This window comes from Schistocerca americana, chromosome 2 (assembly GCF_021461395.2).
Source record: "Schistocerca americana isolate TAMUIC-IGC-003095 chromosome 2, iqSchAmer2.1, whole genome shotgun sequence".
In the NCBI taxonomy this organism is placed as follows: Eukaryota; Metazoa; Arthropoda; class Insecta; order Orthoptera; family Acrididae; genus Schistocerca; species Schistocerca americana.
In genome coordinates this window covers 958,998,608-959,024,181 of record NC_060120.1, presented here as the reverse complement: position 1 = coordinate 959,024,181, position 25,574 = coordinate 958,998,608, and the positions used below count along the sequence as shown (strand labels likewise).

Sequence of the window (25,574 nt, the reverse complement as noted above, 5' to 3'; positions counted from 1 at the left end):
TCATTTACCGCTTTCCCAGTAAAGAAGCCATTACGGAAGCCACGTCAAGCTTCTGTTAAAAGATTTTTCTCAAAAAAGTGGTTATAAATACTGTTGAATTGTATCTTCTCAAAAATGTTTGCTACGTGGAAAGGGGGCACATGGCTCTATATTAGAGATCACTTGCATATCTAGTTTAATAGTATAATTTGTATAAGGTCTGCCTGGCCTTGACTGACTGGTAATGTCAAATGATGCCATTTCATCGACTGATGTGTGTCTGGGGACATGTGAAAAACCTCAGTCTCGTTCCCTGCAGCCCATGTGCCCACAATTTGTGAAACTGCAACCTTTCAAAGGGCAAAATTGTTCGACCCAAATTTGGAAATTCCAATGCTATAGTTTCAATTGTGAATTGCCAGTCTTCATGAATCTTTTTGTACAAGGCTTTGACCAAATCCTCTGAGAGCGATGATGGCTGGCCTGATCGCAGTCCATCTTTGACATTTTCCCCGTCTTCCCTTGACAGCTCTCACTCACTTATGCACATTGCTGTCACTCATAGCATTTGGGCTATACACCTCACTTATCTATCAAAGAATATCTGCTACTGCAAATCATTGACTGTATTTCACAGCCAGCAGCTGCTCTATTGTTTTAAACATTTTGAACTAACACTGTAAACAGCACAGTGGGACAATAACAATGCAAATGGTGTCACTTGGTGATTCAGGTATGCCAGGATGTGGTGCACATATGCGTTTCAAAGTTTGTGTGACATTTCGTTAGCTGCAGTGATTCGGACCTTACTTTCCAAATATCCCTCATACGTGGATCTTCTGTACACTTTTCCTCATTGTTCATCCTGTTAATCCCCCCTGAATAGCAAAACTGAGTCACCATTTGTTATTCTGTGAAATTTTACCTCTCTCTCATCAGCTACCTCTGATTCATGGCAATGATTTATTGCTGACATTGGACCATCATGGTTGATCAACCTGTTTATTACAGGATTCACCAATTTCATGAATGACAGTTGAATTTAGAAATAAATTAGCAATCTCTTTTGCACTATGTTCTTACAATCCTGCTGGGAATGTTATAAACCAAAGGAAGAATCAGTAACTCTAGATGCCCTTCGTCAAAACTATCAGAGGTAGAAAATTAATATTTGTATCTCCACACACAATTGTAAAATTCTTGTTGGAGTATTCTATATTGCCAGAAATGCGATATTGTAAGATTCCATTTCTATTTTTGGAGTACAGAACTCAAAGACCTGTACAATGCAGTGCTCATTCACATCTATTGCCAAGACTATAAATCCATTGTTTGTTAACATATTCCACATTTTGTCTCTGGAAAGTTAAATAATCATAGTATGTATTATCAGTTACTTCACAGGGGCCATGTATGTCCAAAATGACAAATGAAAGTGTTTAATATTTTTACACAGTTTACTGTGGCTGAATGTATAATAGGAAGCTCCACAATTAATGGATGAGAGTGGCTGAAGCAAGAAGCACTGAATTAACTGTTGTTCAGATCTCCATGGAGGTCCCTTACACTATCTACCGCTGATCTCTCTACAGCACACTAAACAACTATAATGTTTATTATTGTGATTGTTATGCTAAGTTTAACATAGACAACAGGTCTAAGAGGACATACTCCTGTCAAAATGAAGCAGCTAAAGAATGATGGAAAGTCAACTAAAACCATACAAACCTACTACCGACACCCCACACACAACCTGTTAATTGTAAATCAGTTATCTTGGCAATGCAGGACTGCAGACGTACATATGTACATGGAAGTCTTCAAGATCATACACCATTTTTCCCTATCATTTCGATTTTTCATTTTTAAAGAAATAAAAAGAAAGTAACAGTGGCATAGAAAGGACCGAAGTACATTCCTAGTTCAAAGACCTAGGCATCAAAATGAAAATGCAACATATACTTCACTGTTCATTTCATTTTATTTACTCATGACAAAAACTGATTTATGTTGTTCATTTACAAGATTAAGGGTGTCTTTTAGACAATTAGGTCAACAGTAAACTGCGATAATGACAAATGCAAAAATATGACTGAAATAATAGCAAGAAACCTTGCATTTATTCTGTGAACTACATGAAACATAGCCACAACACAAATGCTTTTCCATTTACACGACATGTCAACTTATTTGTATTGCACTAAACACTGCCTCACATCATCTAATAATAGAAACATCCAGAATATTTTAAAATACAAGCAGAAATTTTTGAACAAAACTTCCATAATTTTGTGCCACATCATACATTCAAAGATCACTTCAGAAAATGAAAATGTATCTTTATTTCTTAGTTGAGCTAAAACAGCACAGTGCTACAGGAGTGAAAATTTGAATGTGGATTTGTATGACTCATTGAAATAAGAGAAATATTAACAATGTTTCCTCACAGTTGTCTTGCATAATGTTGATGAACAGTTATGAAAAACAGATATAAATAATTCTGCACCAGGCAACAAAAATTCAGGTAAATATCGAAAATACTTTTTATCTTCTATACACCTTTCTTCAAGGTTTTGTACACTTGTAAAATGGTTCTATAAAATGGACACACTGTTTGTTCACTGTTCTCCCATCTTCAGATTACTGTAAGCAAGTTAACCCATTACAGCCCTTATTGGGCCTTCAGGACTCAAATAGTTCATTTACATGCCTGTATTCCGAATCAGAAAGTAAACGATACCTGCCAACCCTTCGCTCAGCGGAATCCACTGTGTAGGCATGTGAGGAAAAAAAGCTGCATGAGAATTTTTTGAATTGTACATGAAATCAGAGAGCAAAGCAAACACCAAAAAATTTAAATTCATCATAATACACATTACATACACATTGAAATGATGCTGGCAAATTAACACACATTCTAACATTTTATTAGCAATCATCTCATGATTGTGTAGCAGAGAGGACTGGTTATCTAGCATGAAGGTAAACTTGTGAGGAACAAATTGTGAACTACAAATTAGGTAAGTTTTCCACAAACAGGACCTGTCAAAACAGTGCAGTCTACTGGTGTCTGTGTGTTCAAATATATAAAGAAAATGAAATCAACTTACACGCAGCAAATAACAGTGCTAATGTGTATCCTATAACTGTAATGTTTTAATAATGAAAAAGCTCACCAGGACACTTTCAATCAGACATCTAGTAAAGAAATTATCTTGACAGCAATGTACTGAGGGCATTCAAATGCATAATTATCTGTTATGTCAAAAACGCCAAGAGAAGTGTCAGATTATTGAAAGAAAGGACCACTAATAATATATCTATACTGTGAGATGGCACAAAAAGAAGTCCGAGGCATGGGGTCAAATCATTATTTACAAATGCCTTCTCAACTGTAGCAATTGTAAACACCTAAAATATTAGTATTCTTGTTCGTGATACTGATGTTTAAGTAGCTGACTGTCATCTTCAGTACACGTTTTTATTTGCCTTTGCTTTAAGTCTCTTATGTCAACTCATGTGGTTGTCTGCTAACTACTCATTTGACACAGTTTGTGTTGTGCTCAGTGCAGATTTTTGAATTACATTTTCTTGTATCATCTTATCGCTCCAGCCCCTTTCCCTCCATCTCCCTCTCCCACCCCCTACTTCTTGGCATTAAAAAAATGCCATTTCCAAAAAATCAATACTCAGTAGGTATTTCATGAAATTTGTCACAAGGCTTAAAGCAGTTTTCAAGGGCAGGTGAAACGAATGAAAATGGGATGAAAGAGAAAAGTGTGAAAATGTGGAGGGAAAGGGATAAAAAGCAAGTACAAGAGTTAATTTGGTGGTGTTACAGTGAGGCAGGAAGCAGGAAATAACCACTGAAAAGTGTTCTATCAATATTGTTTGTACAATTATCTGAGAAGAAGTACTGCAAGTGTAAGAGTCACTTTGCTCCCTTTGGGGTACCGGTCAAAACCCCTGACATCCAGACTGCTCTGCATGGCAGCTTTGTTACATAGCTAGTATCAACTTGGGTTCCATGGCATGTATGAGTGGATTTGCACACTTGAGCAGTGGGGAGGCAGGTGGGGGAGATGAGATAAACAGGGGGTAGATAGGAGGCAGCCAAGGCGAGAGAGGGCAAAAGGGATGGGGTCACAAGGGGGGTTTACTGGGGGCACCGGAGGTAATTGTAGGTGAGTCGCCACATGCTGAGGGGGTACAGGGTAGAGTCACAGTGCTGCCTGGGGGCAGACGTAGGGGGCCACCAGGGGCAGAGGTAGGGAATTGCTAGGGGCAGAGGCGTAGCAGTAGCCCCCCCCCCCCCCCGACACACACCTTGGTCAGAGAGGATAGCAGGGGCAGGGGCGCTGTTGCCTGTGGCAGAGGGTGTAGCATGCGGGGACTGGCCATGAGCAGAGGGGGTGGTGGGGCACGGCCACCAGGAGCAGAGGGGGTGGTGGGGCACGGCCACCAGGAGCAGAGGGGGTGGTGCTGTGCAGAATGGCCTTGTCCTCTATGAATGTGATACTGTGTTGCTGCAATGGATCAAAATTTCACACATTGGTTTCCATCCATCGATCAAAATTTCACACATTGGTTTCCATCCATCATTTTGCTCCTGGAACCCTCTTAAATCTCCAATGTTTTTCGGTACACAAGAGAAAAATAAAATACGGTCTGAAACCCATGCCTGAAACCATCATGTACTGAGGCAACAGAGCATCGCATTCATAAGAGAGAATTTCTACGCAGCAGCTAGTTCCATTTTCTCCACTGACAATCATAGCAAGCAGTCATGATCTGTGAATAACAATCACAACTGTGATATTGTCTGCCTACAGTCCATCAGTGTACAAAGTCATGTTTGCTGCTGAAGAGGTGGCCTAGAAGCAAGCACCAGTTCCCACATCTTTGACATTCCGTAGTGTTGTTGAATGACACTTCCCGACATGGGTTCCTATCCTCGATTTGCTTCTCAAGACGCCCTCTAAAACCCTTCGAAGTTTTCCTCAACATATCTGGGACACCCTGTGTAACAGTTCGAAGTGTCTTGGTTTCATCTGAGACACTAATTGTTAAAGATTTATATAAAAAGAAAAGTTGGGAGCAAGGGCCAATTATCTTCCTATCACCAATTTAAAGAGAAAATCAGACACAAGGTAAAACAGATAATACTAATGACATTTATCTTAGAATCAGCTAAAACCAGAGGCACACACATTTTTTGGGCAAAAGTTGTATTCTATCAGTAATGAAGCCACACCCAACAAAACTGCAGCACTATGGAAATGGTTACACGTGTTTTCATAAAAAAAGAAGACTAAAGTCATTTTGTTAATGAGCACTTGTGATAGCAGGCAATAGTGAAGAGACAAATGCCATTAAAAAGGTGTGATTACATCACAAAAAACACACCAAGAATGCACAATACACAACGTGCTGTCAGCACGTAACAGCAGGTCATCCTAAAAAGATGCAACCTCTAAACTAAAGTAGGCTTAGAAATAGAACTGAGACCCACAGAAAATGACAAATAACAATGACAGAAAGACACTGTCTTTCTGCATAACGAGTGTCCAGACACACTGCGGTACAGTAACACTTTCACCTTACAATCTTGCAGAGAAGTTCAGATAACACTAAACTTCATATAATCAATAGTATAGTTCACCATGTTTCAAATATTTCAATTTTCCAAGATTGTACTTTTATCTGTCTTTAATTATGATGTTGTAAGTCGCATTTTTCACATGCACATTGGGGAGGTGGATCTTCACGCCATATTATGTAAACATTGCCATCCTCTGCCCACTTTAAAGATAATGTACCCAGCTTGTATAATAGTATGTCCCACTACCTATTCCCATGACATACCACAGATCACATGGTGCAAACTGTGATGCCTTTATGTATCACTTATGTTCATGTCAGTGACTGTTTAGACACAGAGTAGCAAAGTTTAAAACCTTTGATTTGGTCATCTATTTTTCCACAACCTATCAACTAAGTCATGCTAATGGCCAGTAAATAATCAAATATTCTCACTTTTATTTTTGACAAAATTCGTTTATATAACCTAAGATACATGTTTTGATGACGACTTGGGTTATACTCAAGACTTATGACTTATAATATGTAAGAGAACAAATCATGCAGCCCATACATTGATTTTACTGTCAGCCTTGCATTTTCCTAATACTTTTATTGTGCTTTAATCTTTTGCAGTTTTAACACTTGATAATGGCATAAGGCCTGAATCTAGATTTTGAAATAGAACCTATTCTACAGACAAATAGCGGTTATATTTTTCTCAAAATAAAACAAATTGGAATCATTTCAAAAATTAAGTTGTGAATCTCTCGAAGGACATAGTGTCCCAAAGTACTGTAGGTCTTCTTGAGATCATAAGACACACAATTAGGTGTTGCCTCTGCAAGCAAGCCTATCCCAAAAATGTGACAGCAGGGAAACAATGACAAGTCCTTACATTTCAGCACAGAGATTAATTCAAAGCCTGAGGGAATTGAAACCTAGTTAAAACACAAATCCTGCACAAATGTGCTGTTAGTCACAACTTTTTATAAACTTCCCATTTTAGAATGTGTGTTATCAGCTTTTACTTCTCTCTCTCTCTCTCTCTCTCTCTCTCTCTCTCTCTCTCTCTCTCTCTCTCTCCCTCCCCCCCCCCCCCCCTTTCTTAAGAACAAGTGTGTGTTTATCACAAAGCTGTTTATCACACATGAATACTGTTCAAACAATATGTGAACTTCCTTTTACACATGGTAATGAAGCACCCAGACACCTGCCATTAGGAGCATTGTACCAGTTCCAGCCTCCCACACAACCAAATTGTTTTATCATTGTCAACATCTTTTTTGGTACTGTCATTATTTACATGAAAAACAGTTTTTTTTTCAGTGTCTGATTTACAAGGGCAACAATGTAATGTGAAATTTTATGATAGATTGGACCAAAAACATTTACAGAATTATTTCAACTTCAATTACAATGCTCTAGGTAGCACACACTGTTACAAATTGTTCTTGAGTGAGAAAAGTGGTCAATCGATCAATTTATGGTGACCCTTGATACTGGAGATCTTAAAACCTTTATTGCTTGTGCACACACTCTTTTCCACTTTTCTGTCGCATGTCACAAACTCAGTGAAACACCTAGAGATCCCATGGTAGTGTCAAGAATCAAATACAGTTGTATGGGAAACTGTAAACTGTCAATAGCGTAAAAGGTGGCCAAATGACTACACCGTACCACATACAAATCTGTCAGACATTGCTGAAAGAAGATTCTACAATATATTAGTACAACCAATCAGTAATGGAGAGCAAAAACACACACTGTGCAACAGGTAACACAGGTTCAAATTTCTGGAGTTAGTGTAATAGCACAGCAGTTTATACACGATGCCCTACTAGAGCTACAGTGGATGGCATCATCCACCTCTAACGGGTGTACAAAAACCTCTACCCATAGAAATCCCACTCACCACCAATAGTACCTACCACTTCCATAGCCGTTATCTTTCCACACTAAAAAATTTCTTCTACTCAGTCGAAGCACCCATGTAGAGCACATTTGCAGTAACAAACAATCACTTGCCCAGAATGGTTTAAGTCTTACTGCAGTCTTCACAGGCAGACACTACATTATAAACCCAGTCCCCAAACATTTCCTATACCGTATCTCCATGCCCCAACTCTCCAACCAGCTGCAAAGGCACACTCCCTCACTACCCAATAATTTCACAGACTGGAACAACTTAAACACATTATTTGATTACTCTTCATTGTGCCCTCAAAAGAGGAACATACTTCTAACATCTCCCAAAGTTGTATTCTGAAATGAATAAGTATTAAGCACACAATCCCCTTCCTGTTATTTTTATGAGGTTCAATTTATCAATGAGAGTATATTTCTTTCATGTGATCCTCAAACACCTACTAGATGTGCAAAATGTGAAAAAATCAAACTTAACGAAAAGTGAGTAATAAATACTTTAAAGGAAAATGCTGTTTGTTTCTTTGTTACATTTTATATTCTTTTACCACCACAAAATGTAGAAGGATGAGTCTTACTCAGTTTTAATTTATGCAAGTAACTCTGACAGACTTGCTTTTAATATTTTTCACAGTCTTCGAAACTGGTCATTGAGCCAACTCTTCTACAGCCAGATTCACTCACTCTCATCCACATAAGATATTCTTCATACTGCACAACCTCTTGTACATTCCGAGTTTTATGTGTGAGGGAACAATGTAAGGTCATGTGGCAGGAAAGCCCTAGCACTAATACCTGCCAAATAATCAATGCAGCTTGAAATTATGTATAAAGTAGAGTTAAAATTAGGAAAACGTGTGTCAATGAGCATAAAGAAATTAATTTAATTGGGTCGATAAAAAAATCTTCTCACCAAGCGGCAGCAGAACACACACATAAAAGAAGATGATCATTAGTCAAGCTTTCGGAGCCAGTGGCTCCTCCTTTCGGCTGAAGGGTTGAAGGGGAAGTAAAAGAGGTGAAGGAAAAGGACTGGAAAGGTCTAGGAAAAGGGGTACATTTCAGGAAAGTCACCCAGAACTGTGGGTCAGGTGAGACTTACCGCACCGGATGAGAAGGTGACTGATTGTTGGGAACTGTAGTGGATGAGATTTGAAAACCTGAGAGCTTAAAGATGGAAGATAGGATAACTACTCTTTTCATCACTTGGTTTTAGTTTTCTACATCTTTCATTGTCTTACCTGTCTATTTTTCACTGTCCCCCTCTCACCCCTGTTACATACAATGCACTTAGCTTCTCACTCTGATTAACTGATGTACGATGTTTACACAGTAATCTCTGTCTTGCAATTACCTTGTCTTCCACCTCACGCTCTCAAATTTCATCCAATGCAGTCTCCTATAATCAACTTTTCTTTCTAATCCCATACATTAAGTCTCCCATGACCCACAGCTCTGGGTGACTCTCCCGAAATCTATGCCTTTTCCTAGACCTCTCCAGTCCTTTTCCTTCACCCCTCTTCCATCCCCTTCAACCTTTCTGCTTGAAGAAGAAGCCACTGGCTCCAAAAGCTTGCCTAATTATAACCTTTTTTTATGTTTATGTTCTGCCGACACTTGATGAGTAGATTTTTTTATCTATACAACTAAATTATTTGGTCAAAAGTTGATCGTTTTCATGTGCATAAAGTAATATTTTTTTCAAATTCTCAGCAACTCTGAATGTAGTCTACATGATAACAGTGATCTGCGGTTTTGCTCCTGTTAGCATTTCACATAAAGTGAAGAGCCCTGAAATTCTGTTTTCATTTACAGTCTACAAGAGGAAGCCAAAGTTAAAATTATCACCTCAAAAATAAAGTTACTTAATTTTTTGATTGTTTGCCAGTACATGTCTGCAGTCCTCATAGGCAGTGAAATCCTGATCACATAATACCGTAGCACCCCACAAAAGGAGCCAAAACAAAGTGATGTAGCTCATTGCTAAATTGGAACACTATGTGGTAGTTCATTTTCAGCATTTGTACGGGAACACTGCTCCAACAATTCATGTGCACTTGTAGGAAATGTAAGGCAACAATGAACCATCATATGACAGTGGTCAAACTAGTCTAAATGACTAAGAATGAAGTGGCAGAATAACTGCGAAGAAATAGGAATCTCAAGAAAAGAGACGGCTCTGGTGATTGGAGCAAGGCATACCACAACCAAGTCCATAGAGAGAAAAATGAACATGAACATGAAAAAGTCACTCTCCAGTGGATTTTGCAACTGCTCACACCCATTCAAAATGCCCCTGAACAAATGCAGCAGTGGAAATATCGCAGTTGTGTCAGATCAATACAGATGTCTTCTTCAGCCACCTAATCACCAAGGATGAGCACCAAGCATATCACTACGATCCTGAGGCAATGGAGCAAAGCAAGCAGTGGAAGCATGTCTATGCACCACCACCAAAAAAGGTGGAGACCAAACTATCACCTGGCAGATGATGCCGATTGGTTATTGGGAGTGTCCCGGTATAGTGCTAACAGATATCCTCTTAAGGAGCAAACCATCATAGGAGCATACTAATGAAACTCCTTGTTTAGGGGGAGCTGCCAAAACAACAGTTGCAGGATACAGCATAAGGTTGTGGTTTTGTTCCATGACAAAACCCCAGCTCATTCTATACAGGACACAGTTACATATGCTGCTTCCTTGAGCTATCAAATTTTATGTCTCCCCCTTACCATGGCACTCAGTGACTTCTCCCTCTTTCTTCAAATGAATAAAGCACTGAGTGTCAGGCATTTCCAGAACGAAACCAAGGTGATTTTCGTAGTGGAACATATCATGACCAGCCAAAGTACTTACTTCTATAACCAAAGCCTCGTTCAGGTCATCCATTGTTCAGAAAAATGTGTTGCACTGGAGGGAAGATACTTAGAGAACTAACACAGTCACCAAGTCATGGCTGTAGCTTGATTTCTTCAAGGTTGTAATAAAGATTTTATGAATACCCTTCATATAGCATGAAATTTGCAGAAAGATGCCGTAAGTACATATACTGCCACACAAAGAAAAGTATACCCAATTAGAGGTTTTCAATTCACTCAAGATTTACTGCTGTAACAGTATACAACGAGTACATGAAATGATTACATTTACAGATCAATAGCACGAGCAGTTCTGAGGTATCACGTATCGACCGATGATGAAACACCCATATTAGTACATTGGGTAGCCTCCATGGGCAGCAACGCAGATGCTGAAACTCAGGCATCTTATCAATCGTGCAGATTGTGAATACTGTTCTGGGATATGTTATTCCACTGCTCGAACTGTTCATGTATTCTGCAAGAATTGTTGGTTGACAAGTCATACAAGCCACTTCTTGTTCCAGGCGAATACAGAGATTCGTTCCAGCCAGAGAAGCTGCTGCATGATTTGCAGAGCGTGTTGAGTTTCAAAGGACAGTGTGTGGGTGAGCATTATCCTGTTTGGAACAACACACACCTTCCCATTGCAAGAACAATACAAGAGCAAGTCTAACAACATTCTGCATGTACCAAGCACTGGTTAGTGTATCTTCCAGAAACACCAAAGGTGAACAAAAGTTGTAGCTTATCACACCAAAGACTATAAAGCCTGGCGTGGAACCAATGCGTCTTGGACAAATGCGCTCTACAAGTCAGCACCCACCAGGTCTATGTCGTACATGCAATCAACAATCATTTGCGTGCAGGCAGAATTTGATTTCATCACTGAAGAGCATGGTGCACCACTCCATCTTCCAAACGAACCTCTGAAAACACCAGTTGAGCCCTGCATGTTGCTGCTGTGGCACAAGTGGAAGATGGGCTACACGTGTGCATGCCCATAGTCCCACTGGTGATAACTGGTTCACAACAGTTCATCTTAACACCTTTGGGCTCACAAACCCTCTTATCTGTGTTGTGGTAGTTGTACAATCTGCCACTGCTGTCCTTACAATATGACAATCCCGGCAGGCATCCGGGCTTTGTGGACATCCAGAACCTCATCTATGGATGTGAGAATGTTCATGTGACCTCTGATACTGGCATTGTTGCACAAATGATGCAGCATGTCCAACTTGTGTGGCAATTCTCCAAAAGGACCATCCTGCCACTCTGAAGGCCACAGTTCCACCCCTTTGAAGCTCGCTACATTGGTTCTACGAAGCATGAGCGTATCTCTATGGCATGGTTGCCTGCTTGCTTCACACATTTTCACCACACTGAGCCTTCTGGCTGCAAGCATTCCCTACTACTAAAGGGTAGGGTAGACAAAGATGGCACTGTGGCAGCTGTGCCACTATGCTATCTGTCAGCAGGAGACGTTTGCACAATTATCAGTACATCTATCATCCTGCTGGCATATGCCATCCTTCGGGTCAAAATCGGCAGTGGCTTTTCAGGTGTACTAGTTTTTCTTTCTTCTTTTTCCTTCCTGTTGTTGTTGTGGTCTTCAGTCCAGAGACTGGTTTGATGCAGCTCTCCATGCTACTCTATCCTGTGCAAGCTTCTTCATCTCCCAGTACCTACTGCAACCTACATCCTTCTGAATTTGTTTAGCATATTCATCTCTTGGTCTCCCTCTACGATTTTTACCCTCCACACTGCCCTCCAATACAAAATTGGTGACCCCCTGATGTCTCAGAATGTGTCCTACCAACCAATCCCTTCTTCTAGTCAAGTTGTGCCACAAATTTCTCTTCTCTCCAATTCTATTCAATACCTCTTCATTAGTTATGTGGTCTACCCATGTAATCTTCAGCATTCTTCTGTAGCACCATATTTTGAAAGCTTCTATTCTCTTCTTGTCTAAACTATTTATCGTCCATGTTTCACTTCCATACATAGCTACACTCCATGCAAATACTTTTAGAAACAACTTCCTGACATTTAAATCTATACTCGATGTTAACAAATTTCTCTTCTTCAGAAATACTTTCCTTGCCATTGCCAGTCTACATTTTATATCTCCTCTATTTCGACCATCAGTTATTTTGCTCTCCAAACAGCAAAATTCATTTACAATGTTAAGTGTCTCATTTCCTAATCTAATTCCCTCAGCATAACCTGATTTAATTTGACTACATTCCATTAGCCTCATTTTGCTTTTGTTGATGTTTATCTTATATCCTCCTTTCAAGACACTGTCTATTCTGTTCAACTGCTCTTCCAGGTCCTTTGCTGTCTCTGACCAATGTATATTTGCACTTATCATTCAAAGACATCTTCCTCTCATTAGTTTCCATTGCTACAATAGTTGGCCTTGGTTGTTGCAGTCATAATAAAGTATTACTCTTAGTCACATTTAGTTTGTACTACTAACTGAAAAGATGGGGATAGGTTAAGTTTTTCATAACCTATTACATAAAGCCTGTGGTATGTAACGTGGAGTAAACAAAATTTTGTTTGTAAAGAAAACACCTGCGTACCTGCGTACCTGCTAAAATTGAGCTTGCTTACTTTGATAGCTATAGTACTCTAAAGCTCACGTATCAATGTTGAAGAATGCTGAATTTACTCTTGGAAGACCAACATGTAATAAACAAAGCACCAAATTTCTGATACATATTTCAATGGTTGATTGACTATTTTATTAGAAATTTTATATGGTAAAATAATGCTGGCTGGGATTTTCTGCAAATTATTCATGACATTCAGTTAGAGGACTTGCATTTTTAAGAAACTGGTCCTACCAGCATTACTACTTCACTTCTTACTTGAGAGATATGAAGCACAATGTCATGTTACATATGTCAGCTTTTAAGAGGGATGACGTCATTGGGGCGGGGGAGTGGCAAAGGGAGAGGGAGTGGCAGAGGGAGTGGCAGAGGCAGAGGGAGTGGCAGAGGCAGAGGGAGTGGCAGAGGCAGAGGGAGTGGCAGAGGCAGAGGGAGTGGCAGAGGCAGAGGGAGTGGCAGAGGCAGAGGGAGTGGCAGAGGCAGAGGGAGTGGCAGAGGCAGAGGGAGTGGCAGAGGCAGAGGGAGTGGCAGAGGCAGAGGCAGAGGCAGAGGCAGAGGCAGAGGCAGAGGCAGAGGCAGAGGCAGAGGCAGAGGTGTTTCACAAGATTCAATCTATTCAACCTTATGGGCTAACTTCAAAATTTGAGAAGACACAGTCAATTCAGTTTTGTACTTTTTCTATAATCACCAACAAATTTGTCAACAGGTAGAAAAGAGAAGAGCTATTTCTGCAAACTGACAGAAATTTGAACTAGAAATAAATTTAACTTTATTCCCTAAAACAATTAAATTCAGTTTGTTTTTCTACAAAACCAAATTTACATTCTGCAGAAGCAACTGAACAAATGATCATACCTTGTCACACTTACTTTCGTTTCTGCATCAAGTTAAGCTTAGTAATGACTAGCAGATTTGCAGATACAGAAATCAATAAACAACACATTTTGCATACTGTCATTCAAATATTAATCATCAATTTACACTTGGGAAAAGCAGTCTTTGCGTAAATGAAATTAATTACAATTTTGTGAGGAATTTCTTGCATATACCGGGTGATCAAAAAGTCAGTATAAAATTGAAAACTGAATAAATCACGGAATAATGTAGATAGGGAGGTACAAATTGACACACATGCTTGGAATGACATGGGGTTTTATTAGAACCAAAAAGTACAAAAGTTCAAAAAATGTCCGACAGATGGTGCTTCATCTGATCAGAATAGCAATAATTAGCATAACAAAGTAAGACAAAGCAAAGATGATGATGTTTACAGGAAATTATCAATATGTCCACCATCATTCCTCAACAATAGCTGTAGTCGAGGAATAATGTTGTGAACAGCACTGTAAAGCATGTCAGGAGTTATGGTGAGGCACTGGTGTCGGATGTTGTCTTTCAGCATCCCTAGAGATGTCGGTCGATCAAGATCCACTTGTGACTTCAGGTAACCCCAAAGCCAATAATCGCACGGACTGAGGTCTGGGGACCTGGGAGGCCAAGCATGACGAAAGTGGCGGCCGAGCACACGATCATCACCAAATGACGGGCGCAAGAGATCTTTCATGCGTCCAGCAATATGAGGTGATTCTAATAAAACCCCTTGTCATTCCAAGCATGTGTGTCAATTTTTACCTCTCTATCTACATTATTCTGTAGTTTACTAAGTTTTCAAATTTATACTGACTTTTTGATCACCCGGTATACCATATTTATCCAACAATAAGACACAGGTTGCCTTACAGTCATAGATTAAACTGCTGTTCCCGAGATCAATGTTTTTACATTGTACAACAGCCTAATTCAAGGGTCATGTTACATTTACATACAAAGCTTGGCAACTCAAGCTGAACACAGAGGGGGAGACAGTGGTACCAGCTTGGGCAAGAACTAGGACAGAGAGAGAGAGAGAGAGAGAGAGAAGGGCAGCAAGTTCCGTTATGCTGCCAACAACAGGAATGCATACCATGTACCATGGCTTTTTACAAACATCTACCATGCTTAAACTGTGTTTTGCCTGAATCCAGTTGTTGGAATTGAACACAATTATACTGTAAGTTTCTACTGGAGACAAATTAATACTAAAAAAATTCACCATCATGTAGAACACCTAAAAACTGGGGCAGCAAAGGATGTCTGAGCTTCAACAAAGGCGCTAAAGCTGCCGCTATTCCACAATGCCACTGATTTTCAGGGCTGCCAACAGTGTTGACTTGAAGTGGTAAATTTTTGCCAATTCAGCTCTAAGGAGCCAGAGGACAACATCTTGTTGTCATTCAGTTTGCTTGTATTGTCAAGGCTGTAAGATCTGTAAATTGTAGCAATTGATAATGCAAGCAAATTAAAGCCATGACTGTTGAGAAATGTGAATCTGTGAGTACACAGTTCACAATTGGTTTATGCAGCCAATATGACACTAGTTTTAAGTTAATAACAATTCATGAAGGAAACACTACAGGAAGAAAATCTGGTATCACAGAAGTGAATGTTCATAGATGGTGCCAGCTGAATAAATTAAAGACTACCCATTCTGTATGCCAAACTTTCATGGGACTGAGGCAGGAAAAGTTGCATGAATTGGTGATTTAGGTTGCTCAGCACGTGTGAGAAATGCAATGAAGACTTCTCAGTTACTAAAGAAATTATCCAAATAAAAATGCTGGAGATAAATAGGAATCTTCCAACTGCATATGTCGCTGAATTCAATGCAAGTACTGGCTGGTGCATGATGATCATGACGACGATGATGATGATATGATGGCAGGGTTTACTTCATGATGCATGACAATGATAGCTCAGTGACTTCCACAGCACTTCATGAAAAACAACTTACATATCATCATTATGTAATCAACTTTAGAAAACTGCATGACTATTTGCTGGCCATATGGGCAACACCAATTAAATGCCTGTTTATTCTGATATGCCATGAACTGTTACTGTCAACATAAAGAGCATTAAAAGTGTTCTTATAAAAAATTATGGAAATGAAAAAGCCAGAATAACAGTAATGTTGGGGGCACTTGAAGATGGACAGAAGCTCCTCCCATATGTGATTCCACTCAGGTAAAATATAACAAAAGGAAAACTGCCTGCATGGCTCACCCTTATGTTCCACGAAAAGGGATGGATGACAAATGACCCGACATTAGATTGTTTGACAACCACACTTTATGAAGAACACAGACCAGGTAGCAAACAATTCCTGGTGGCATGACCTCACAACTTCAAGAAATGGATGTTGTTGTTAACAGACCTTTTAAGGCTCACCTCGAGCAGTTTTCCAGTGAGTAGCTTCAAGGTGACCATGCCCTCACTTTGGAGGGTGGGGTGGGGTGGGGTTTAAAGAAATCCTCAATATTTATGGTGGCTCAGTGGATACTTATTTCCTGGAGCAGAATCCAGGATTTCAATTGAATCTATCCTGAAAGTATTTAAAGGACCCGTCTTGTCCCACACTGGCGTTCTCTGCCAGTAGTTCCGCAGCACGGTGCCACTGTCAGCTGCTGAAGATGATGGGTGTGCTTCACACATCCACAGTGTACGAGCAACCAAGATTTATTCATTTTCTATGGAACAAGGGACAAATGCCCACTGAAAACCACTGTGAAATGTTGCAGTGAACGTATGGAGAAAAATGTCTCACTTTGACAAGTTTGACGTGTTGGTGTTGTGAGTTGGCAAAATGTGTGAAGACTTGTGCGAAAATGGGAGTTCAGGAAGGCCACGGGGTTCAGTGACTGATGACAACTTATCTTGCGTGTATGCAATGGCGAAAACTGATCTGCGTGTGCACCTCAAGGACATTTCCTAGGGTCTCGGCATTTCATATGGTAGTGACTATGTCACTGTTCATGGGCCCTTAGGATACTGGATGGTTTCAAATCAGTGGATGCCAAAGCTGTTGGCAGATATGATGATAGGCAAACAAATTACTGCTTCGCTCAATCATCTGCAACGGTATTCCGAGGAGGGTGACAATTTCCTGACTGCATTGTTACTGGTGGTGAAATGTGGGTACTGCATTTTACGCCAGAATTAAAGCAACAGTCCTACGATGGTTCCACAGTCAGCTGAACGAATTCTGCCACATGTCCATACAAAATTTAGTGCTGCGAGATGACAAATAGCTGAACTGGTGTGGGTACTGTGGAAAAAGAGTGTTAGGTATCTAGATTAGTATGTATATCGGTAATTACCTGTATGTACCTTATATAGGCTAATAAAAATAGGGAAAAGATTTTCTGATTCATAATCATCATAAGTAGTGGTACCACAAACTAGTCACTCAACTACTTACTCACACGGAAACTACATGACAATCAGATTTCTGTCATTTTTATATTTATGGTAAACTAAGCACAGAACTCAGAATCAATTTGCCAAAACTGTTAGATGCAGCCCTCAAAAATTCTTGAGAAAAATCAACACTGAAGTTTCCTAGATGTCTACAATACCCAATATAAGGTCTTTTTTTCGATGGGGCACATGGCCCTGTAGTGGAATGACCTCTACTAAGTTCCCACACGTGGTAAATTTTAAACAAAGTTGCACGTTCCATGAGTTCTTCCATGAAGAATAAAATACATAAATATGAAAAATTTTAATTTTTTGTGTGTATGATTTTCTTTGATTTAAGCAATCCTTGTGGTTCATGGTGTGGGTTCCTGTAGTCATGTCCTAGTTCATGAACCACGGGCAACGTATGAGTGGCCAAGTAAGTGGTCCCGACAGTCGGGATACCAGTTACTTTGGAATAAGGCTGGGTATCTCAGACATATTCTGAGTCGTGGTCACCTTTGTGCTCATACGGCAAAGACTACCAAATCCACTGGTTAGTCCCTCAGCCGTTAGGGGTAAAACCCAATGGGACTCGGGCAAGTATGGCTAGCAACCGGCTTCCCTGGTACTTTAAATATGATGCTGGCAACAATCAGAGCAAAATGCCTCGGACCTTTGGAGGTGACGGAGTCCCACCTCTGACAAACCAGGGATTCCTAAGATACGACTTGGCAAACAAATGGTAATGAGATGGGGAGCTATTAATGTCAATGGGGGCTACTCTGAGAAGAAGGTAGAGCTGGCAGAGGCTGCAAGTAAGATTGGGCTGGACGTTTTAGCTGTTAGTGACATTCGGGTAAGGGGTGAGAAACAAGAGGAAGTGGGAGAATACAAGGTCTACCTGTCAGGAGTCAGAGCAGGAATAGCACAATGGGGTGTAGGGCTTTACATCAGGAAAGAAATGGAACCCGGCGCAGCTGCAATAAGGTATGTAAACGAACGACTGATATGGATAGATTTGACAGTGTCTAGCAAGAAAATTAGGATTGTGTCAGTATATTCGCATTGTGAAGGGACAGCTCAACATAAGATGGATAGTTTTTTATGACGCACTCAGTGATATAGTTGTTAGAGTAAAGGACAAGGACAGTGTTCTGCTCATGGGCGATTTTAATGCCAGGATTGGAAATCGAACAGAAGGGTATAAAAAGGTTATGGGTAAATTTGGAGAGGATATGGAGGCCAACAGGAATGGGAAACAACTCTTGGATTTCTGTGCCAGTATGGGCTTAGTAATCACAAACTCCTTTTTTAAACATAAGAACATTCACCGGTATACTTGGGAAGGCAGGGGAACCAGATCTGTCATTGGCTATATAATAACAGATCAGGAATTCAGGAAGGCTGTGAGGGACACACGTGTATTCAGGGAATTCTTTGATGACACTGATCATTATTTAATCTGCAGTGAAATTGGGATTTGAGGCCGAAAGTGCAGGAGGTCAGGTCCATATGTAGGAGGATAAGAGTGGAGAAACTTCAGGATAAGGAAATCAGGCACAAGTACATAACAGCGATCTCAGAAAGGTACCAGTTAGTTGAATGCAGTCAATTACAGTCATTGGAAAAGGAATGGACAAGATACAGGGACACAGTACTAGAAGTGGCTAAAGAATGTCTTGGAACAGTAGTGTGTAAAAGTAGGATGAAGCAAACAGCTTGGTGGAATGACACAGTCAAGGCAGCCTGTAAAAGGAAAAAGAAGGCGTATCAAAAATGGCTACATACTAGAACTCAGGTAGACAGAGAAAGTTACGTTGAAGAAAGAAACAAAGCCAAACAGATAATTGCAGCATCCAAGAAGAAATCTTGGGAAGACTTTGGAAACAGGTTGGAGACTATGGGTCAAGCTGCTGGAAAACCATTCTGGAGTGTAATTAGCAGTATTCGAAAGGGAGGTAAGAAGGAAATGACAAGTATTTTGGACAGGTCAGGGAAACTTCTGGTGAATCTTGTGGAGTTGCTCAATGTAGGTGAAAATACGATTAGTAATGTTTCAGATTTCGAGGTAGAATGGGATAAGAATGATGATGGAAATAGGATCACATTTGAGGAAGTGGAGAAAATGGTCAATAGATTGCAGTGCAATAAAGCAGTTGGGGTAGATGAAATTAAGTCGGAAATCATCAAATACAGTGAAATGTCAGGTCTTAAATGGCTACACAGGATAATTGAAATGGCCTGGGAGTCGGGAAAGGTTCCATCAGACTGGACAAAAGCAGTAATCACACCAATCTTTAAACATGGAAACAGAAAAGATTGTAACAACTACAGAGGTATCTCTTTAATCAGCGTTGTGGGTAAAATCTTCTCAGATATTGTTGAAAGGAAAGTGCGAGTATTAGTTGAGGACCAATTGGATGAAAATCAGTGTGGGTTTAGGCCTCTTAGAGGTTGTCAGGACCAGATCTTTAGCTTACGGCAAATAATGGGGAAGTGTTATGAGTGGAACAGGGAATTTTATCTATGCTTTATAGATCTAGAAAAGGCATATGACCGGGTTCCTAGGAGGAAGTTATTGTCTGTTCTAGGAGATTATGGAATAGGAGGCAAACTTTTGCAAGCAATTAAAGGTCTTTACATGGATAGTCATGCAGCAGTTAGAGTTGACAGTAAATTGAGTTCATGGTTCAGAGTAGTTTCAGGGCTAAGACAAGGCTGCAGCCTGTCTCCACTGTTGTTCATATTATTTATGGATCATATGTTGAAAACAAGAGACTGGTTGGGTGAGATTAAGATATGTGAACACAAAATAAGCAGTCTTGCATATGCAGATGACCTAGTTGTGATGGCAGATTCGATTGAAAGTTTGCAAAGTAATATTTCAGAGATGGATCAGAAATGTAAGGACTATGGTTTGAAGATTAGCATCTCCAAAATGAAAGTAATGTCAGTGGGAAAGAGAGATGAGCGGATTGAGTGCCAAATAGGAGGGACAAAGTTAGAACAGGTGGACGGTTTCAAGTACTTAGGATGCATATTCTCACAGGATGGCAACATAGTGAAAGAACTGGAAGCGAGGTGTAGCAAAGCTAATGCAGTGAGCGCTCAGCAACGATCTACTCTCTTCTGCAAGAAGGAAGTCAGTACCAAGACTAAGTTCTCTGTGCACCGTTCAATCTTTCGACCAACTTTGTTGTATGGGAGCGAAAGATGGGTGGATTCAGATCACCTTATCAACAAGGTTGAGGTTACAGATATGAAAGTAGCTAGGATGATTGCAGGTACTAGTAGAAGGGAACAATGGCAGGGGAGTGTCCACAATGAGGAAATCAAAGAAAAACTGGGAATGAACTCTATAGATGTAGCAGTCAGGGACGAAAAGGCTTAGGTGGTGGGGTCATGTTACACGCTTGGGAGAAGCAAGGTTACCCAAGAGACTCATGGGTTCAGCAGTAGAGGGTAGGAGGAGTCGGGACAGACCAAGGAGAAGGTACCTGCATTCGGTTGAGAATGATTTTGAAGTAATAGGTTTAACATCAGAAGAGGCACCAATGTTAGCACTGAATAGGGGATCATGGAGAAATTTTATAAGGGGGCTATGCTCCAGACTAAACGCTGAAAGGCATAATCAGTCTTAAATGATGATGATGATGATTATGATGATGATGATAAGCAATCCTTATTAATAATCTCCAGTAAAACTTCAGTAATCAAGAATTTGCAATGAAAAAAAGATTTTAACACATCATATGTATATGAATAAAAAAATAGGAGTGCAGGTTAGCTACTACAAACAGCATAGTGAACGCATTATTGTGGCCAAGATAGACACAAAGCCCATGCCTACTACAGCAGTACAAGTTTATATGCCAACTAGCTCTGCAGATGATGAAGAAATTGATGAAATGTATGACGAGATAAAAGAAATTATTCAGGTAGTGAAGGGAGACGAAAACTTAATAGTCATGGGTGACTGGAATTCGTCAGTAGGAAAAGGGAGAGAAGGAAACATAGCAGGTGAATATGGATTGGGGGGAAGAAATGAAAGAGGAAGCCGCCTTGTAGAATTTTGCACAGAGCATAACTTAATCATAGCTAACACTTGGTTCAAGAATCATAAAAGAAGGTTGTATACCTGAAAGAATCCTGGAGATACTAAAAGGTATCAGATAGATTATATAATGGTAAGACAGAGATTTAGGAACCAGATTTTAAATTGTGAGACATTTCCAGGGGCTGATGTGGACGCTGACCACAATCTATTGAACTGTAGATTAAAACTGAAGAAACTGCAAAAAGGTGGGAATTTAAGGAGATGGGACCTGGATAAACTGAAAGAACCAGAGGTTGTACAGAGTTTCAGGGAGAGCATAAGGGAACAATTGACAGTAATGGGGGAAAGAAATACAGTAGAAGAAGAATGGGTAGCTCTGAGGGATGAAGTAGTGAAAGCAGCAGACGATCAAGTAGGTAAAAAGACGAGGGCTAATAGAAATCCTTGGGTAACAGAAGAAATATTGAATTTAATTGATGAATGGAGAAAATATAAAAATGCAGTAAATGAAGCAGGCAAAAAGGAATACAAATGTCTCAAAAATGAGATCGACAGGAAGTGCAAAATGGCTAAGCAGGGATGGCTAGAGGGCAAATGTAAGGATGTAGAGGCTTGTCTCACTAGGGGTAAGATAGATACTGCCTACAGTAAAATTAAAGAGACCTTTGGAGAGAAGAGAACCACTTGTACGAGTATCAAGAGCTCAGATGGCAACCCAGTTCTAAGCAAAGAAGGGAAGGCAGAAAGGTGGAAGGAGTATATAGAGGGTTTATACAAGGGCGATGTACTTGAGGACAATATTATGGAAATGGAAGAGGATGTAGATGAAGATGAAATGGGAGATACAATACTGCGTGAAGAGTTTGACAGAGCACTGAAAGACCTGAGTCGAAACAAGGCCCCGGGAGTAGACAACATTCCATTAGAACTACTGACGGCCTTGGGAGAGCCAGTCCTGACAAAACTCTACCATCTGGTGAGCAAGATGTATGAGACAGGTGAAATACCCTCAGACTTCAAGAAGAATATAATAATTCCAATCCCAAAGAAAGCAGGTGTTGACAAATGTGAAAATTACCGAACTATCAGTTTAATAAGTCACAGCTGCAAAATACTAATGCAAATTCTTTATAGACGAATGGAAAAACTGGTAGAAGCCGACCTCGGGGAAGATCAGTTTGGATTCCGTAGAAATGTTGGGACACGTGAGGCAATACTAACCTTACGACTTATCTTAGAAGAAAGATTAAGAAAAGGCAAACCTACGTTTCTATCATATGTAGACTTAGAGAAAGCTTTTGACAATGTTGACTGGAATACTCTCTTTCACATTCTAAAGGTGGCAGGGGTAAAATACAGGGAGCGAAAGGCTGTTTACAATTTGAACAGAAACCAGATGGCAGTTATAAGAGTCGAGGGGCATGAAAGGGAAGCAGTGGTTGGGAAGGGAGTGCAACAGGGTTGCAGCCTCTCCCCGATGTTATTCAATCTGTATATTGAGCAAGCAGTAAAGGAAACAAAAGAAAAATTCGGAGTAGGTATTAAAATTCATGGAGAAGTAAAAACTTTGAGGTTCGCCGATGACATTGTAATTCTGTCAGAGACAGCAAAGGACTTGGAAGAGCAGTTGAACGGAATGGACAGTGTCTTGAAAGGAGGATATAAGATGAACATCAACAAAAGCAAAACGAGGATAATGGAATGTAGTCGAATTAAGTTGGGTGATGCTGAGGGAATTAGATTAGGCAATGACACTTAAAATAATGAAGGAGTTTTGCTATTTAGGGAGTAAAATAACTGATGATGGTCGTAGTAGAGAGGATATAAAATGTAGACTGGCAATGGCAAGGAAATCGTTTCTGAAAAAGAGAAATTTGTTAACTTCGAGTATAGATTTAAGTGTCAGGAAGTCGTTTCTGAAAGTATTTGTATGGAGTGTAGCCATGTATGGAAGTGAAACATGGACGATAACTAGTATGGACAAGAAGAGAATAGAAGCTTTTGAAATGTGGTGCTACAGAAGAATGCTGAAGATAAGGTGGGTAGATCACGTAACTAATGAGGAGGTATTGAATAGGATTGGAGAGAAGAGAAGTTTGTGGCACAACTTGACTAGAAGAAGGGATCGGTTGGTAGGACATGTTTTGAGGCATCAAGGGATCACAAATTTAGCATTGGAGGGCAGCGTGGAGGGTAAAAATCGTAGAGGGAGACCAAGAGATGAATACACTAAGCAGATTCAGAAGGATGTAGGTTGCAGTAGGTACTGGGAGATGAAGAAGCTTGCACAGGATAGAGTAGCATGGAGAGCTGCATCAAATCAGTCTCAGGACTGAAGACCACAACAACAACAACAACAACAACAACAACATGTAATTAGAAGCAATGTGGTGTCATTTTTATGAAAAATGCACAATTTGATATGCATTAATTAGCATACATTTGATGAATTATATATTTAAGGTATTAGGTGTTGGAACTCAATAGAAGAATAAAAAAACTAAAAAAATAATGACCGAAGCAAGACTCAATCCACTGATTATCAGTCTTGAGTGATACTGACTTTTTCCCACCTTCATGTGTTTCACACTTGATGGACATGTTCGTGCAACATCCACCTTTGTTTAAAAATATACACCACCAGGAATCGAACACAGGAGCCGTAAGTAATATGTGGCAATTACACCACAGAGACACACTGCCTGTCTACTTTAGGGAAAACTGTGTTCCGTGGAAATCTGGTGTTCCACTGGAAGTGAGTAACTGCTCTGTGATAAACTTAACAATATGGTGTTTTTTTCACAACACTTTGTGATACAATTTTTTTAAAAAGTTTTATTAGGTGTTTTGTTATTAATAATGATTTAAAACTGAAGTAATCACTCAACAAAGCAAGTTACTCTGATTTTTTTTTTAATTTACTAGCCTTCAAAACCAAAAAGTATCCCATCAAAGTACCAGGAGTCTCCAAGTGTTCCATCAGAGGAAAAGTTTGAGAATCCCTGCTTTAGCATATTAGAGGTGCTCTGAAACCTTCAAAGTCGAGTGCCTCAAAAATTTGAGAGTTGCCTCAACTGCCTTGAGCTCAACTTCACCTAACCACAAATACAAAAATTACAAAAATCTGATTGCTTAACAGTAAGTGAAAAAGAAGTGAAAATAAAAATTATTGTAAGCCATTTATTTTTGTTTATTTTCTTTCTCATTTTATTACCAAAACGTATACAGTTAATGGCATAAGCTTAGAAACGTATACAGTAAATGGCGTAAGTTTAGAATGCTAACTTATTTTAGGCAGATAAGCATGTTTAAAAAGAGAGGGTAATCTTATAGCCATGTTAACGTGATATGTTTCTGATGTCTCGGGAGCCACAGCACATTTATTCTCAGTATACCATTTGTTCTTCAAACTGTTCTATTGTCAGGACAAGACTGATAGTCATAAACAAAATACACAAAATACAGGTGGAATAATGTTCTACACTATTATCCTGAGAAATTGACAGGAGTGAAGTATTGTGCATAGCTATAATATTTTGTCAACATTTTATTTTTGTGGGCAGTTTGTCTCTCCTACTTTAAGGGGAATATGTGTGTGATGAAAATGGTCAAAGAGTGACATTTTCGAGTTATTATCTCTTAATAATATCTGATCTCTCCTGAATAATTTGATGCATCATTTGTCAATTAATTCTAATCGGAAGTGCAGCTTTTATTATTTCAAAATTAATAGTGTGCATATAAAAACATCCAGGCATTCTGCTCTGACTTCCTTAATTATCTCAAATCTCCGGTACTATGGCTGTGATTTTCAGCTATTTATTCCTTGAATTTATGTTAATGTTTGTGTTAAGAAGTTGGATGCAGTGTGTAATCAGAAATGTCAGTATTGCACATGCATTTTGTGGAGACTCTAAACAGTAAAGGAAGACTTACAGACAAAAACATTGATGAACTCCAGCAACATTATGAAATGGTGATGAGAAACAATACACATGACCTGCAGGGGATGAAAAGAGCAGTGTGGGCTATCAAATTATCCACTGATGATACCCCTATATATGGTCTTTGCCACCTGTTACTGGTTCATGGTGCAAGCACCACAAAGCTCAAAAAGTGGGTACAGAGAAACATTTTAGGCACAAAAATGCATACCATCTGCAGTGATGGAAGCTATTAAACCAATATACAGACCGCCAGCTCATCCTGGCCCTCTTCCCAAATGTCTCCATGGTCAAATGCAAAACCTGAATGAGGCTTTCAATAATGTCATTTGGA

The 25,574-nt window shown here is 39.7% G+C and overlaps 1 protein-coding gene across 6 annotated transcripts in view; it reads right to left on the bottom strand.

The window, feature by feature from the left end:
* LOC124596151 (phosphatidylinositol 3,4,5-trisphosphate 3-phosphatase and dual-specificity protein phosphatase PTEN) overlaps positions 1-25,574 on the bottom strand; it is a 237,765-nt gene that overhangs the window by 135,702 nt on the left and 76,489 nt on the right. For 2 of the 6 annotated variants that reach the window (XM_047135170.1, XM_047135172.1), the window contains one exon: positions 2,045-2,747. The exons of the other annotated variants lie outside the window; for them this stretch is intronic. In XM_047135170.1, the coding sequence (XP_046991126.1) occupies positions 2,662-2,747 (86 nt within the window). In that variant the 3' untranslated portion in view covers positions 2,045-2,661. Of the gene's footprint in view, positions 1-2,044; positions 2,748-25,574 lie in introns of those variants that run through there. 6 annotated transcript variants of the gene reach the window in all.